Genomic DNA, 16,026 nt, shown 5'->3' with positions numbered 1-16,026 from the left:
GCTTCACATGTCCCACTGTTGTGATTCTTAATTTAGATTCTAAAGCTAAAAATCCAATGAAACTATTGCAATGAATTTATTGATTATGCCATTCTATCAAATGATGTCAAGTTTGCCCTGGAAAATTCTAATTTGGGGGGTTTCTTATTTTCATAATAAGGAGTAGAACTGTTACTTTAAATATTAGCAAATAGGACTCGCCTTTTCAATGTCATTTGAGTTGCAATAAAGGTTTTGAAGTCATACTTGCTTTTATGCCAATGTTCTTTCCCGGCTCAAACACATGGTAAGACTTAATTAGTAAAAAATGAAACAGGTATAGACACTCTATTGGCACATTTTTGGGGCTTCTCAACTTACTTATTTTCAGGTTTGATAGGTCTAGTTTTTATAGATCCTACCTAAACATGAATTTAGATGCCAGGTAAACTGGATTTAAATTCCCAAAGATACACACACACACTCAAATGAATTCACCTCAAATTTGGGGGCGTAATTGAAATAAGGCAATAAACACAAGATCAACTTCTGGAGCCCATGAGAGCTGAGATTCTTTCTGTAAAATAATTAAGAATCCAAACTACTCACACATATAAACAAGTTTATTAGATTGTCAGTGATACTTTGAGACAAGTTCAAGTTATCTTATTTTACTTCTTATAAACAGAGGAAGGGAGGAAAGTTGTTAAACTTCAAGCTTTGTTCAGCATGTGTGCAGTTAGCATCCACAAAAGCACCATCGGATATGGAAGAATTAGCACCACAGAATTTTAGGACCTAACTGTTAACATGCATCACTGAAAAATCTGGAACATCAAAACTGAAGGAGTACGTGGTATGGTCTATAATAAACAATACAAGGCAATTTATGATTTGTTTTCATACAGTACAACACAGTCACAATAAATGAGAATCTTTTAAGTACAATACAGGACAAACCCCCACCTGTACCCTGTTAACACTAAAGCAGTTACAGATTTTAAAAAAATGTGTCTTGTAAGAGAAAGTGGGTTGAAATTATTCCTCCCCACCTAAATTTTTAAATTCAGAGTTATATAGTTACATGATCTCTTAAGAAAGTATTTTCAAATCTATACGTCTCACTACCTCAGTGCTGACAAACGTGGTTTGAAAAGTGAAAGGTGTGGCGAATTCAAAAAAACAAAAACCAAAACCTGATAGAGGTGAGAAGTACTCCAAAGTGCTGGAAGGTATTTCACATAAGATCAGTTTGAAAATGATGCCAATGGTGTTGAAACTTGTCTTATGTCAAGTACAGAAGCTTGTACTCAGGAGGAACTTTGTTCATTTCTTTCACCGAATGCCTTTATTTTGAGGTGTAACACAAGAGACTTATTCCTTATTCCTCCGCTGTTTTCTGTCGTATCATAGGGTTGTTCCTTATGCTTGATTTGACAACAGTGAAAAGGGTTGATATTCCCTCTGGGTTTAGGGTAATTTGTGAGCTAAAGAAAAAATATTAATTTAAATTTAGCAAATACGAAATTTTAAAGGGAGTTCCACTATTTTCATAGTACAAACCTATAATCAATAACATTGAAAACCTTTCTGTGAGAAAGCATGTAACAAACCCTCGATTTTTAGTTGTGTCTAGGCCAATTTTGGCACATTAGAAGCTACTGTATAAGAAATGTGCAATGAAGGCGGATAGATACAGGTATATTCAGATCTCAAAGCACTGATGCCAAGGAAAATATAATTTTACTCACCAAGAGAAGAATATACCTTGAAGCCGCTATGCAGACACATGAACTAGTCATGTATCTGCCCAAATTCTAAGCCTGGAATAGTGATAACAGGGTCATTTAGGAAAAAGTACTCAATTACAGTACAGCAGCAATTTTATGTTATATATTTCACAGCAAAACATTTTTGAAAATAGATTCAATACTATATGGTTAAGTTTACAATTCACCATTGCTCTACTTGTAATACATGCGTTTATTTGTTTTCCAAGTTTTTAAAAACCCCACTAGGACCAACATCTTTCAGAACAACAGTCTAACATTAAACAAAACTTTCTAAGGAAAATATTTAGCATCACAGAGATTTGAGAAACGTCTGCTACTCTGCATAACAAAATACTCAGTAGGTCTACATTTAAGATTGTTCATGCCATGACATTAACACACCTTTGGGTTAATGTGTCCTATTTTAAAAAGAAAACAAAGAAACCAAACAATACACATGTAATTGGTCTTTAGTCTCTCCTTGGGAAGGATAGACCTCCAATAAATTGGACTCCTATTTATACCATGTTAATGATGACTCTGCCTATGAAACTGCATTTACATTTAGTAAAATGTTTAAAACTAAAGATAGAAAAATGGCCACCACAGAGAAAGACTTAAAAATATGTAAAATTATAGAAACAAAAATTTTTTTAAGTGTACTGCCCCCAAATAAGAAAGCAAAGTTTGAAATATTCTTCTGTTGAAAAACATTCTTGGGTAAAAGCCTATCCTTATAACATCAAAAAGATGTTGAAGTTTAAATTAACAGGGTTGAACTCTTTTGAAAAAATTATCCCAGGCTTTTTGTACTGAACTAAACTCATTGTATACATCAACTACTAATTTTCCGAGCAGGAAACAACTTATACACAGCAATACATCCATGTTGATGATTTAAATCTGATAATTCACCAGGCTCAGCTGACTTGAGCAAAGAAGAAACAAACTGATTTTATAATGTTTTAGGGTTACATTAGAAAAACTCAACTAAACCAAAAATGATTTCAAGATAAGGTAGTACCAATTAAAAATAAGGTTAAAAAATTAAAACTGCCCAAAAATGTTTAATGAAAAAGCCTTCAAATTTAACAACATTTTAAACTCTCAAATGACTATAGACTTAGACTAACAGTTTTGTCATTATCACATACAATTCTGTTACTGGAGTTTTATTTCTGTATTGTTCATTGGTTATATTATGTAATACAATCTTTTGTTAAATTAAAGTAGTTTGGATTATTACATTATCCTATAAGAGGCTTTAGAAAAACATATAACTAGGATAAATTTATAAAAGGATAAAGAGTAAGGGATTTTAGACAAATTCTATACAGACATCGCTAGTTCAAGGTAATAAAGTGCCTTTTGTTCCTGGTATGTAATTTTTCACTAAAATATTTTAAGGCTTTATAAGAAACTCAATGTTATTAGATGGTTGATAGTACACAGGGTTGTGTTATTAATTAGTGTTTTTTTATAACTCTTATTCCATTTACTCTTCAATTCATCTGATAATCTTTAATAATTAGCAGCTTAAAATTATAAATTTAAATTGACAGTTCTGAATTCATTTTGTGAGGAAAGGGAAAGATGTATAACTTCCAAATGCTGTGATTTGTACATATGACTCACATGTTGCTTGTGAACAATACAGTTTATGTCATAATAAACTATATTGTTATATAATACAGCAGCCAATACCCCTCAACAAATTCAACAGGACATTTATCTCAGGGCAAACAGGGCCATCATTTCATTCAGTCATTCTTATGTTCTGTCATCTTTACATTTAAGATGATCGTGCAGCCTTAAATAAAAAGGCCAGGGAAAACCCAAGGCAAATTCTTCAGATGCAGGCACAATGAATATCTTTTATTGCAACAGTTTATGCATAATCTGTATTGATGCCAACATTAATATAAAGCATTTATATTCATTTTTATTTTGCTTCTACGACTCATAGGTGTAAAATGGTAAAATACTGGTAACTTAATAGAAGTATATATATATACTGTAGTGTATATGTATGTGTATATATACAAAAATATGTATATAATAGCAAACGTATAATGACACAGAATTCTACTTCTTCTAAGTCTTATGTTTCTTTGGGAGAGGGGGTGTGTTTTAAGCATAGCTGTGCACATGGTTATCTTGGCAGCTCCAGATTTTAGATAAATTATGACTATGTGGACATCAACCACTCAATTATTCATAACAAATGAAAACGTATGAATGTTCTTTTTTAGGGATTCAGTTGTTTCATCAGAAAATTACTAAAATTTGGCATGTGATTAAATGGCCATGATATCTAAAATATTTTTCTAGTTACCAACAGATTTAAAATGCTTCTTAAGTTAAAGATTTTGAAGTTAGGATAGAAAAGGGAAAGCTAAAACTCATTGCCAAAAATGGTTTGTTAAATGTTCCACAGAATTGGAAAAACAGAAATTACCAGGAGGAAAAAGTGCTAGTCTTAAAATTGAGTTTGGTTTTGAATCTAAAGCCTAGTTAAGAATAATTCCTGGGAATTAGAAAACAATACAATGGCATAAACCTTTATAATTGCACAATCCTTCACCAAAGTGCCATAAGTTACCAAATATTTTTCTAAAATGCACTTGATGCTACTTTTCAACATTTAAATAAACAGTTTTACCTTCTTCCTACTAATATAGTACAGTTTCACAGTCTTAGCACAAATATAATTAGGATGAGTTATATTTTATAAAAACAGTATAGTCTGTGGTTTTTTCTTTTTTAAGTAACTGTTGAGAGCCTTTGTCATTATGAGGATTCAAATCCAAGTACTGTATAGCGAAAGTGTTCCCATAAAACCTGAAAACATTATGAGAGTTCTTTTAGGTAAATTTTAGTAATACTCTGCCATGCAATGCATGTAAGTCATATGCTTTTTTTTGGAAAAAACATTGGTTTAATTATCCTGTTTTTATTGATTTGACTACATATTATACTTACTGTCTTCAATCACTAAACTGATAATTTATGTAACAACCAAGCTTTGAAAAGAGTATTAAACACACTTTTTTCACCTTAACTGCTCCCTCCTATGAAGTACAGCAAAAATGTTTGATGCATGGGTTATTAATGTTCATGCGTCTATCTCTTTACTCTCAATAGAAACACTAAATGGAAATGTACAAAGATAATACAATAAGGACAAAAGGACATCTGTCCTTGACATGTGACATAAAATGATATGCAACTGTGTGGAAGTCTCCATATTATTGAATTTGGCAAAATAGGGGAAGACAATAAAAAATGAAGACCTCTCATCCGTGTAATAAGTATATCATTATATATTTTCAAATACATAAATGTCATGCACATGAAGTTAAATTTTGAATATTTCTGTTGTCTCTGAGTATGATGAAATTAGACAGTTGCCTTATTACAAACTAAGACAAAAAAAAATCCTATCGTTCAGAGAAAGAGAGATTGCAAGATCACGATGCCCCATGACAGGTCATCTGGGTCTGTTACGCCAGAGGCTGAACACTGTGATGTAATACCCCATTTAATTTGGGTGAAAATGCTGGTAAAAAAATAAAAGTACTAATGTTAAAATAAGATTTAGTTTATAGTCACAGAATATTAATGACTACCAAAAAGGATATATTCCTTTTCCTACACATTGAGAATCTCAGTCATAGGTATGAGAATGACTATATAAAAGCATCTAGAAGAAACGCCCAGTTTTATAAATTCTTCCTCTTCTGAGGATGTAGAAAGGGATATAAACTGGTATCTTTTGAGAAAATTAACAAGCTTTAAAAACATAAGTAAAATCAGAAAGGATCAGGTGTAATAAGCCACTGAAAATAACTCTCCAAACCTAACATACCGACAGGTTAATCATAAAAGGGATAGCTATTCTTCTTATTTAATTTAAAGAACCTCCTCATAGTTTCTGAGTATAAAAATATAATCCTTACATGGATGGAGCTGGAACATATTCTTCTTAGTAAAGTATCTCAAGAATGGAAGGAAAAGTATCCAGTGTACTCAGCCCTACTATGAAACTAATTTATAGCTTTCATATGAAAGCCATAACTCAACTATAAGCTAAGAATATGGGGAAGGGGGAGAGTGGAAAGGGAGCGGGAAGGACGGGCGGAGGGAGGGTGATTGGTGGGATTACACCTACGGTGCATCTTACAAGGGTACATGTGAAACTTAGTAAATGTAGAATATAAATGTCTTAACACAATAACTAAGAAAAAGCCAGGAAGGCTATGTTAACCAGTGTGATGAAAATGTGTCAAATGGTCTATAAAACCAGTGTATGGTGAAAAAAAAATAATCCTTATTGGCAAACAATGGTCTTATATAGTTTCAGCATGTAAAAACTATTAGAGAAATATTTCCCACCAATGAGGATGCAGAAGATTCTTAATAGAAGCTACAGAGGTGTAGAAACTCTGGACTATACGTGATATTTCAACTATGCTTAGCTCATGTAATGCCAAAAATACAAGATTCTACAATCTCTCCTGCTGGTCTGAGAAGTGTTTTGATTTTGTAAGAGCTAGGCAATTTTATTTACCTAAAATAGCTTTTCCATGGTAGCAGTCCTATAACATTGACATGAATTCCGAACTTACCTAGGAGAACTGTTTCTACCCTGTACTTTAATCTTATTTTCTGTTATTCAGCTCTTTGGTAGCACTTTCATTTCCAAAATGCCTCACAACTAGTTATAATAGTTATTGCTCATTGTATCCTGAAGAAGAGGGCAGAGTTAATACTTGTGCAGTGGTGGAGGTGCACAGTTTGCGAAGGTCTTAGGCAGCTGCTCTGCTCTGTGGGGCGGCTATCTGGCCTTGTCCTATAGTGTGCGTATCTACCATATGCTCTTTGGGGCCCAAGACTAGATCTTGTTGTCTTGTTGTTTTCCAGACCTAGTAGAACATTCAGCTCATGCCATAAGCAAAATAAATATCTGTTGATTCAGTGAATGAGAAATGGGGGGCGGCGCCTGTGGCTCAGTTGGTAAGGCACCGGCCCCATGTGCGGATGGTGGTGGGTTCAAACCCAGCCCCGGCCAAACTGCAACCAAGAAATGGCCGGGCGTTGTGGCGGGCGCCTGTAGTCCCGGCTGCTCGGGAGGCTGAGGCAAGAGAATCACATAAGCCCAAGAGCTGGAGGTTGCTGTGAGCTGTGTGAGGCCACGGCACTCTACCGAGGGCAGTAAAGTGAGACTCTGTCTCTACAAAAAAAAAAAAAAACGAGAAATGGGACTAAGAAAGCAGAACAAAAACCTCACCATAACATTCCCCCACAACTAGCCCCCACAAAAATCTGTGCTGGTCTGCTTTTGCTTCTCCACTACAATAGGGTGGATAGGACAACTTGTCTTAAATAATAGGAAAGGTAGTATTACCTGTCTTAAATAACACGGTAGCAGGAGTTTGAGGCTGCAGTGAGCTATGATTGCCCCACAGCACTTAAGCCTGGGTGACAGAACAAGACCCCATCTTAAAAAAAAAAAATCAGTAACAATAAGGTAGTGTTACTCTTGCATCACTCTGACAAATCCCATCTGGTATGTTTTCCAATGGTACGTTCCAATGGTCTGGCTACGTTCACCAACAACACAATTGACTCTTGCTATGACTACTCCTAAAACTTAAAATGACTCATCTTTACCTTTGCCAGCATTTAAATCGAAAAGTGTGCTTCTGCGTGTGGTAGGCTAATCTTTTCCTAGGCTAATTCAGGCATGATGAATCAAGGACGTAACCCTCACGGCTGCAATCATTAGCATGAATGTCAAGAATATCAGAGGCAGGGCAGGCCTGTGGCTCAAGGAGTAGGGTGCTGGCCCCTGTACCAGAGGTGGCAGGTTCAAACCTGGCCCTGGCCAAAATAAAAAAAAAACTGCAAAAGAATATCAGAGGCAATGGAAAGGCAGTTACGCATATAGCATATACAGCAGAGGGGATCCAGGGACCAGCTGTCTTCATTTGTTTTGGAAATTAGGGCAGGAAAACTACTAAGACTTGAGAATAGAAATCTTATTATCAGGTGAATACTAAGGACTTTAGACCACATGATGTTAAAAGACTTTTCTAGCTCTAACATTCCATATTGTGCTAAATGGTTCTTCCTCTGATAAGATGGGAATCTGTACAGTATTCTATATGTATATAGACATATTTAAGAATAAAGGATAGTTGATCCTGAACAGTTTGGTGTTCAGCTCAAACCACTGAGAATATTAAATGTTTTCTTTAAAGCACTATTACTTCTTCTTTTGCAACAAAAACATGTCTTTTAAATCCCAAATAAATCTATTAAGAGTACATGAATATAATGTGGACGTTATAATATTCTACATTATCCACCAAATTAGTAGCTAAAAGTTTGTTCCTACTCCCAAGACTTTATTTGAACTTGTCCCCTAAAATTATACTTAATTGTTATCAATTAAGTATAATTTATAACCTCATTTCTAATTTCAAAGATAAAATTATAGCTATGATTTTAAATTATATCAGTGGAAAAACAGATAGCTTTTATATTAAGTTGGAATGTCCAATATAAATTGCTGTCATGTAAAGAAACCACTTTAGGCCAGGCACAGTGGCTCACACCTGTAATCCTAGCACTCTGGGAGGCTGAGGCGGGAGGACTGCTTGAGCTCAGGATTTTAAGAACAACCTGAGCAAGAGTGAGATCCCATCTCCACTAAAAATGGAAAAATTAGCTGGGTGTTGTGGCGGGCACCTGCAGTCCCAGCTACTCAGGAGGCTGAGGCAGGAGGATCACTTGAACCTAGGAGTGTGAGGTTGCTGAGAGCTAGGCTGATGCCATGGTACTCCAGCCTGGGCAACAGAGGAGACTCTGTCTCAAAAAGAAAAGAAAAAAAAGAAAAGAAAATCAATTTAAGTTACAATGTTTTGATTGAGAAGCAACAAAAACACTCTTAATTTGAAAACTAGGAAGCAAAAACCTAATTTTTATTAGCCAGAACCAGAAATAGATGGGAGGAGGAAAGATGATTTACTATCCACTTTAACTTCTGTTCAACTAGGACTCTTCAAAATCCTCAAGCAGAGGATATTCCCTCGGAAATGAGGTTAATAATTATGTATTTCACAACCTAAGCTCTCTTTACCTTTGTAACATTAACCTAATATTATTACTTATATTCGAATTAGGGATATGGGCCATAGCCTCAGTTTTCCATCTGGCAACACACATTATTGGGAGTTAATTAAAATTAATTACTACAATTAAAATGATGTGAGCGGCATAGAGAATTCAGTTTATACTTTTGAGCAATTGCTCAAGAGTAGCTACCAGTCTTTAGAGTTTGGAAAATACATCCTTGAGGCTTAGTACAACGGTACTGCAAAACCTCCTCCTGGGTTAAATTATACTAATGAGATTCACTTGGTAATTCACATGTACCTGCTCTTGAATGAGAAATAAGACTTGGGGCAAATTCTGCGCTAAAGTAGGTCATGTTAAAGGGAAGCTTCATTTCAATATTTTTGGAATTATCAGAATGAAATATGAACATGGTAAAATAATTTAGGAACTAGAAGAAGAAAAGTGTGAGAGGGGAGAAGGAAAGTATGTATATTTCAGTGGCAGGTGAAGGAAATGAGAAAAGTGAGTAAGAGGGATTTAGAAAATGAGAATAACCTGAAATTTTATAATAGTCTCTCAGTACTCTGGCTAAATTTCTTACTTCAGGCTCGGTGCCTATGGGTCAAGTGGCTAAGGCACCAGCCACATACACCTGAGCTGGCAGGTTCGAATCCAGCCTGGGCCTGCCAAACGACAATGACAGCTGCAACCAAAAATAAATAAATAAATTTCTTATTTCATGTGGTAGGTACTCTTTTCCATTGAATTGATATGACCATGATAGTACTAAATGGCTATTCTTTCTCTTGCTGAAAAATTGTATAAACCTTGAAAATGATGTACTAATTTTTGTAAAGATAAGAAAGTGGCTGTCGGTATGCAACAATATTTGGCACCTGTTTGTGTTTCTGTAGCTACTATTTCAGAATCTTGAAGGTGGAGATGGTAAGGGATAGGATTAGAGTAGCTAAAGGTCAGTCCGATCTTCTTTATTTTGTGAAGTCAAAATTCAGGCATCTTTTTGGTAAGAATAGAATTTTCTTGAAAAAGATAATAGAAGAGAGTAAAAATTCAACCTTTAGATCGATTGGTACACAATTTACTATGGCTCCCTAGAATCACAGTATAAATAATCTTTGCTTCAATTTATTGCTGCTCCCCAGATTTTCAATGAATCTTTGCCTACCAGAGCAAGATGTAGGGACATTTCAGTATTAGTTTCAGAACAACAAAAACGCAGTGTGAATGTCGCTCTTATTGTATCTATTCTTCTTTCACTTATATAATCTTAGCTAGAAATGACAGGGTGAAAGTAAATTTCTAATCAAGTACTAAGTTCATCAGGTCTTTTTTTTTGTTGTTGCTGCAGTCTGGCCGGGGCCGAGTTTGAACCCACCACCCTCGGCATATGGGGCTGGCGCCCTACCCACTGAGCCACAGGTGCCGTCCCAAGTTCATCACGTCTACATCAAATCATTTTAAGAGTGCATTGCCATATTGATAAACAATGAAAGCAGTCTTTAAAAAAAGGCAGTCTTTCCAACATGTTTGATCATTGAGATACTATAAGAAGTCTACCCTCACCTGAGATTATCTTACACCTTCACTTTCTGAAGTCAATGTAAAACTGTACAGTGATGAGAACCCATAACAATAATAAGATGGGAGAGTTGAGTGTCAGCAGTCCTGTCACATAACATTAATATTACAGAGCATTTCTCTCCCTGCAGTCTTACTACAGGTTTGTTGCCATAATTTTAATAGTTATGCATCAATTAAGATACTCAGTGAAGATCTGCTTCTTTCTTTCTTTTTCTTTTTAAGTATCATCAGCAATGAAATGGAACTCTCTAGTGACAAACTCAACAACATGGATGATATCAGAACTATTAGGCTGAGTGAAAGAAGCCGAAGAAGACAAAACACTGCCAGTTTAACCTGAAATTCAAAAGAGACAAAACTTACAGAAATCTGATCAGGGATTGCTTTTGGAAGTCAGGATAAGGGGGGTGTTGACTGGGATGGGGTACATGGGAACTTTCTGGGGTGAGAAATGTCCTGTCTCTATAGTCCTTAAAACTGAATGGTCACACTTATAGCCTTGAATTAAGCATTATAAAAGCTATACATGTAAAAAAAAATCTGTACCCCCTTAATATTTTGAAATTTTAAAAAATCTGAATGGTATATTAAAATCTAAGCATTTTATTGTATTTATTATTTTATTTATTATTATTATTATTTTTGAGACAGAGTCTCACTATGTCACCCTTGGTAGAGTGCTGTGGTGACACAGCTCACAGCAACCTCAGACTCTTGGGCTTAAGTGATTCTCTTGCCTCAGCCTCCCAAGTAGCTGGGGACTACAGGTGCCCGCCACAATGCTTGGCTATTTTTTTTGTTGCAGTTGTCATTGTTGTTTTAGCAGGCCCAGGCTGGGTATGACCTGGCCAGCCTTGGTGTATGTGGCCAGCGCCATAACCGCTGTGCTACAGGTGCTGCCCATTTCACTGTATTTAAATCATATATATATATATATATATTTTTTTTTTAGACAGAGTCTCACTCTGTCACCCTTGGCACAGTTCTGCCATGGCATCATAACTCACAGCAACCTCAGTCTCTTGGGCTCAAGTGATCCTCCTGCCTCAGCCTCCCAAGTAGCTGGACTATAGGGGCCCACCACCACACCTGGCTATTTTTTAGAGACAGGATCTTGCTCTTGCTCAGGCTGATCTCCCACTCCTGAGCTCAAGCAATCCACCTGCCTTGGCCTTCCAGAGTGCTAGGATTACAGGTGTGAGCATTGCACACAGCCTTGTAAATTATATTTTAATAAAAAGTACTGAAAAGCATTACAACACACAATATTCTTGCTCTAGCATTAGAGCTTGGTTGGCATTTTTCTTCTATTTCAGAAGTTCTCCCTTAAAACCTGTCCCATGGAGAACAACATTCCCTGTAAGACTCTTCAGAAGACATGGATTTTCTATCAGGAGCTACTGGTAAGGTGGTGGTATACCACTAGCACAGGAAGAAGATTAATTCACTTAAAACTTCTAGGAGGGAAGGAAACAAAAGTTTACCTAATGATTCTCGGGGCATAATCAAGTATGTGCGTGTATATATATCTACAACAATTTAAAACCATTTTGAGTGCCAGGGGCCTAATTTACAAAGATTACTTCACCACTTCAAATCTAAGAGGCCACATTTTTATCAGCTTTTAAGAGGTTATATTCAGATCAAATATCCAATGAATCCCTGTTTCCTATAAAAATAACCTTCTTACACTGACAATTCTAAAAATAAATAAGTGTGAAAATTCTATTGGTTCTGAGAAGAATTGTAGTATCTGAACAGAATTTATCCACAAGCGATGCTACGTATTCATTTATAAAATTAAAACTGTAATCAAAAGCCAATTCTTTCCCTAATTTATTTCTTTTTGTAATTCAAGTTGAAGCCCACCAAAGGATTATGCTGCCCCAAATCCATATGTCATACAAAGACATCTAAAATGTGTGATTTTACTACTCATTATCACCTCTACCTGAGATCAGAGGGAAAAAAAGAAAAATAGTACACAATTTCCCTAGACAACGCCTAGCCTCTGGGACGAAGTCAGTACCTATCTGCCAAATAAAAAAATGAATGAATGCTTTCATTTCTCTTAAATTGCCCTTTCTCACAACATGCTAAATACATTACATATTTAGCATGGTTAAAATGGAAAAAGCACAGGCACATAATTAGGTAAAAAAACGAAAGCTCTGAAACCACATGCCATTCTTACCCCTACGTTTATTGTTAACACAAAGATAGCATAAATACAAATTGACACAATTGTAAAACCAAGACTAAATTGATACAATGTGGATTCTTAGCTATAAAATTTTCCTCTTAAAAACTCTATTAATGACACTAAATGACATTGTTTGGCTCCCTAGAGTGAACATAAAACTTTCCTAATTAGCCCATGTGCAGTGGCTGGCACCTACCTCCTCCTAGCATTCCAGGAGGCTGAGGCCAGAGGATCATGTGGGCCTGGGAATTTGAGGCTGCAGTGAGCTATGATGACACCACTGCACTGCACTGGGGCTACCGAGGGAGACTATGTCTCAAAAAAAAAGAAAAGAAAAAGTCTTTTGCAATCAACGGAAAGGATAGTTATGTGATGTTTCATGTAAACATTTCTGATAGTGAGAGAAAGTTTCATTAGTTCCAGAGGAAAACAGAGTTCCAAGGGCTAGAACACAGAAAAAACATAGTCCAAATATTAGAGAGGAAAATCTAAGTATCAAGATGTTAGGCTGTTAGGAGCCTTTTTTTATGACAGTTGCTGGGGCTAAATTATAATGGTTCTTTACTATCTCGAAATAAAGGGTTAAAATATGCATTACCTTTCAAAAACTATTTTTTTCAGAGTCAAATGACCCATTAACATAACCTTATGTTTATGTTTTCAACTTTAAAATAAATAGGTGAGAAAACTGTAATTGAGAGATTAAAAAAAAGAAATATTCTGGGTGGCGCCTGTGGCTCAGGGAGTAGGGCGCCAGTCCCATATGCCGGAAGTGGTGGGTTCTAAACCCAGCCCTGGCCAAAAACCATAAAAAAAAAAAAAAGAAATATTCTGAACGAAGACCACTTACTCTGCTGATTTTTCTTTTCTTTCTTTCTTTCTTTCTTTTTTTTTTTTGCGGTTTTCGGCCAGGGTTGGGCTTGAACCCGCCACCTCCAGCATATGGGGCGGGCGCCCTACTTCTTTGAGCCACACATGCCGCCCTACTGCTGATTTTGAAGTGAAGTAACAGAGAAGCAGACCCTGACCAGTGGGAGGACCACCTAAGGATGGTCTTGTCTAGTCCAAGTTTTGAAATGATGAGTTAAATGATTTTGAATAAGTCACATATCATCATCTTATGTGTTATAAATGACGGTGTTATGTGACTCCCAAAGACTCCTTCAGGCAAACAAACAAAAGCCCCAAAACAAAAAAAGTCAAAGTTGATGGCAGATTTAGACAGGAAAAACCTTAGGTTGTTGAGCCATTGTGGGTCCCTACACCAATATTAGAGAATGGGTGAATATAATCCGTTCAGTGCTGGGGCAAGTGGTCCCCAAACCATACAAACTGCCGAATGATCATCTTTTTTTTTTTTTTTTTTGTGTAGAGACAGAGTCTCACATTATGACCCTTGGTAGAGTGCCGTGGCGTCACACAGCTCACAGCAACCTCCAACTCCTGGGCTTCCGTGATTCTCCTGCCTCAGCCTCCCGAGTAGCTGGGACTAGAGGCGCCCGCCACAATGCCCGGCTATTTTTTGGTTGCAGTTTGCGCCCTACTCACTGAGCCACAGGCGCCGCTTGTTTCCTCTTTTAAAAAGATGATCATTCGGGCGGCGCCTATGGCTCAGTGAGTAGGGTGCCGGCCCCATGTGCCGAGGGTGGCGGGTTCAAACCCAGCCCCGGCCAAACTGCAACAGAAAAATAGCCGGGTGTTGTGGCGGGCGCCTGTAGTCCCAGCTGCTCGGGAGGCTGAGGCAAGAGAATCGCTTAAGCCCAGGAGTTAGAGGTTGCTGTGAGGCGTGGGACGCCACGGCTCTCTACCCGAGGGCGGTACAGTGAGACTCGTCTCTGTCTCTACAAAACAAAGTAAAAAAAAAATAAATAAAAATAAAAGGAGTAAAAGAGGAAACAAAGCTGTTCTGATCTCCAGGAAGAAAAATAAGCTTTGATATTTCCCAGTCTGTGGACAGTTTATTTATTTTCTGAAAGGTGTCTCTGATGAGTAGAAAATGTTGATTTTGATTTTGATCGAGTATAATATATCATGTTTTTTATAATATATCATGTTTTTTCCTGTCTAAGAAATTTTTACCTATGTAATCGTGCCCTTTTATAATCGACTGAAAACGGTTTCAAGAGATTATAATTAGACCAACTCTCTTGCCGCAGCTATACCTGAAAGTTCCTATGGTTAAAGGAGGCGCCTTCCAACTTTAATTTTGTTATACTTTCTGGGGGATCCATTTATTTTATGGGTTAGGAAGGATTAACAATAATGCTCATTAACATTTATTACATGTTTTTTATATGGCAGACATTTTACTAACAGCTTCATGTATGTGAAGGCATTTAATTTTCTTTAAGAGAATTCTGGTTGACTATGGGTTCTATGAAGGCAAGGAACCTTATGTTTTATTACTGATACAGTCCCCTGGACCTAGAATATTGCCCAGTACACTGAATGCTGGATGAACCAATAATTACAATAACTCTACCCAGTTACATAAATTGCCCCAAATTATACAATAAGTGATAGAATTTAGAATTGAACCCAGGACTGACTGATACCAAGGTTTGTGCTGGGTACTCTGTACCAGGTCACTGTGACTCCCTGGTAACTCGGTGGGGACCTAGTAGCTAAAAACACAATTGAAGCTACTGCTATTGCCTAAGAGGGTGGAGGAAATGGATTTCAATTATTGTTGTTTTATTCTTCTCTGAGAAAAAGGCAATTATGGAACTTCTATCAAGCTCCTCTTTAATAATCTTAGGTATAGTGATCTGATTTTTTATATTTATAACTGTATGATAATTTGGTCAGTTTGAGTCAATACGAAATTTTTACGGCCATAAATATAGAAACAAGATAATTTAATCTACATACAAGAATCTAGAATTTAGCCTGCTAATTCCTCAGTGGGGCTGCAAACCATGGTTAATTGGAAATGCCAGCGAGCCGAGTCATTTATTCAATGGCATTTCCTAGTTGACAGAATGTTTCTAATCCTATTAAAACTGAAATTTACTAATATGTGCATTTTGACTTTCTGCTTTAATAAAGACAACCTAATGAACAGGATTAAATTGTGTGAGTGTGAATGAGAATACTGCAGTGCTCCAGGGTCTTCATGGGTAACAACCAGAGTCACCTGCAGTGAAGAGGCAAGAGTGGGTTCTGGAGGTGGTTGGATAAAAACCTGGAATGTTGGGTGGTACCTGTGGCTCAAGGAGTAGGGTGCTGGCCCCATATGCTGGAGGTAGCAGGTTCAAACCTGGCCCTGGCCAAAAACTGCAAAAAATAAAAAACCCACAAAAAAAAAAAACAAACCTGGAATGTTCCTTTCAAACAGATTTTAGAAAA

The 16,026-nt window shown here is 36.6% G+C and overlaps 1 protein-coding gene across 1 annotated transcript in view; it reads right to left on the bottom strand.

Moving 5' to 3' along the window:
* Positions 1-586: 586 nt before the first annotated feature.
* PURG (purine rich element binding protein G) overlaps positions 587-16,026 on the bottom strand; it is a 40,527-nt gene continuing 25,087 nt past the window's right edge. Inside the window, exon 3 of the mRNA XM_053578462.1 lies at positions 587-1,466. Coding sequence (XP_053434437.1) covers positions 1,290-1,466 — 177 coding nt within the window. The 3' untranslated portion in view covers positions 587-1,289. The remainder of the gene's footprint in view (positions 1,467-16,026) is intronic.

This window comes from Nycticebus coucang, chromosome 24, assembly GCF_027406575.1.
Source record: "Nycticebus coucang isolate mNycCou1 chromosome 24, mNycCou1.pri, whole genome shotgun sequence".
Classification (NCBI taxonomy): domain Eukaryota; kingdom Metazoa; phylum Chordata; class Mammalia; order Primates; family Lorisidae; genus Nycticebus; species Nycticebus coucang.
Note: the sequence above shows the minus strand (reverse complement) of the source record. Positions and strands in the feature narration are given on the sequence as shown.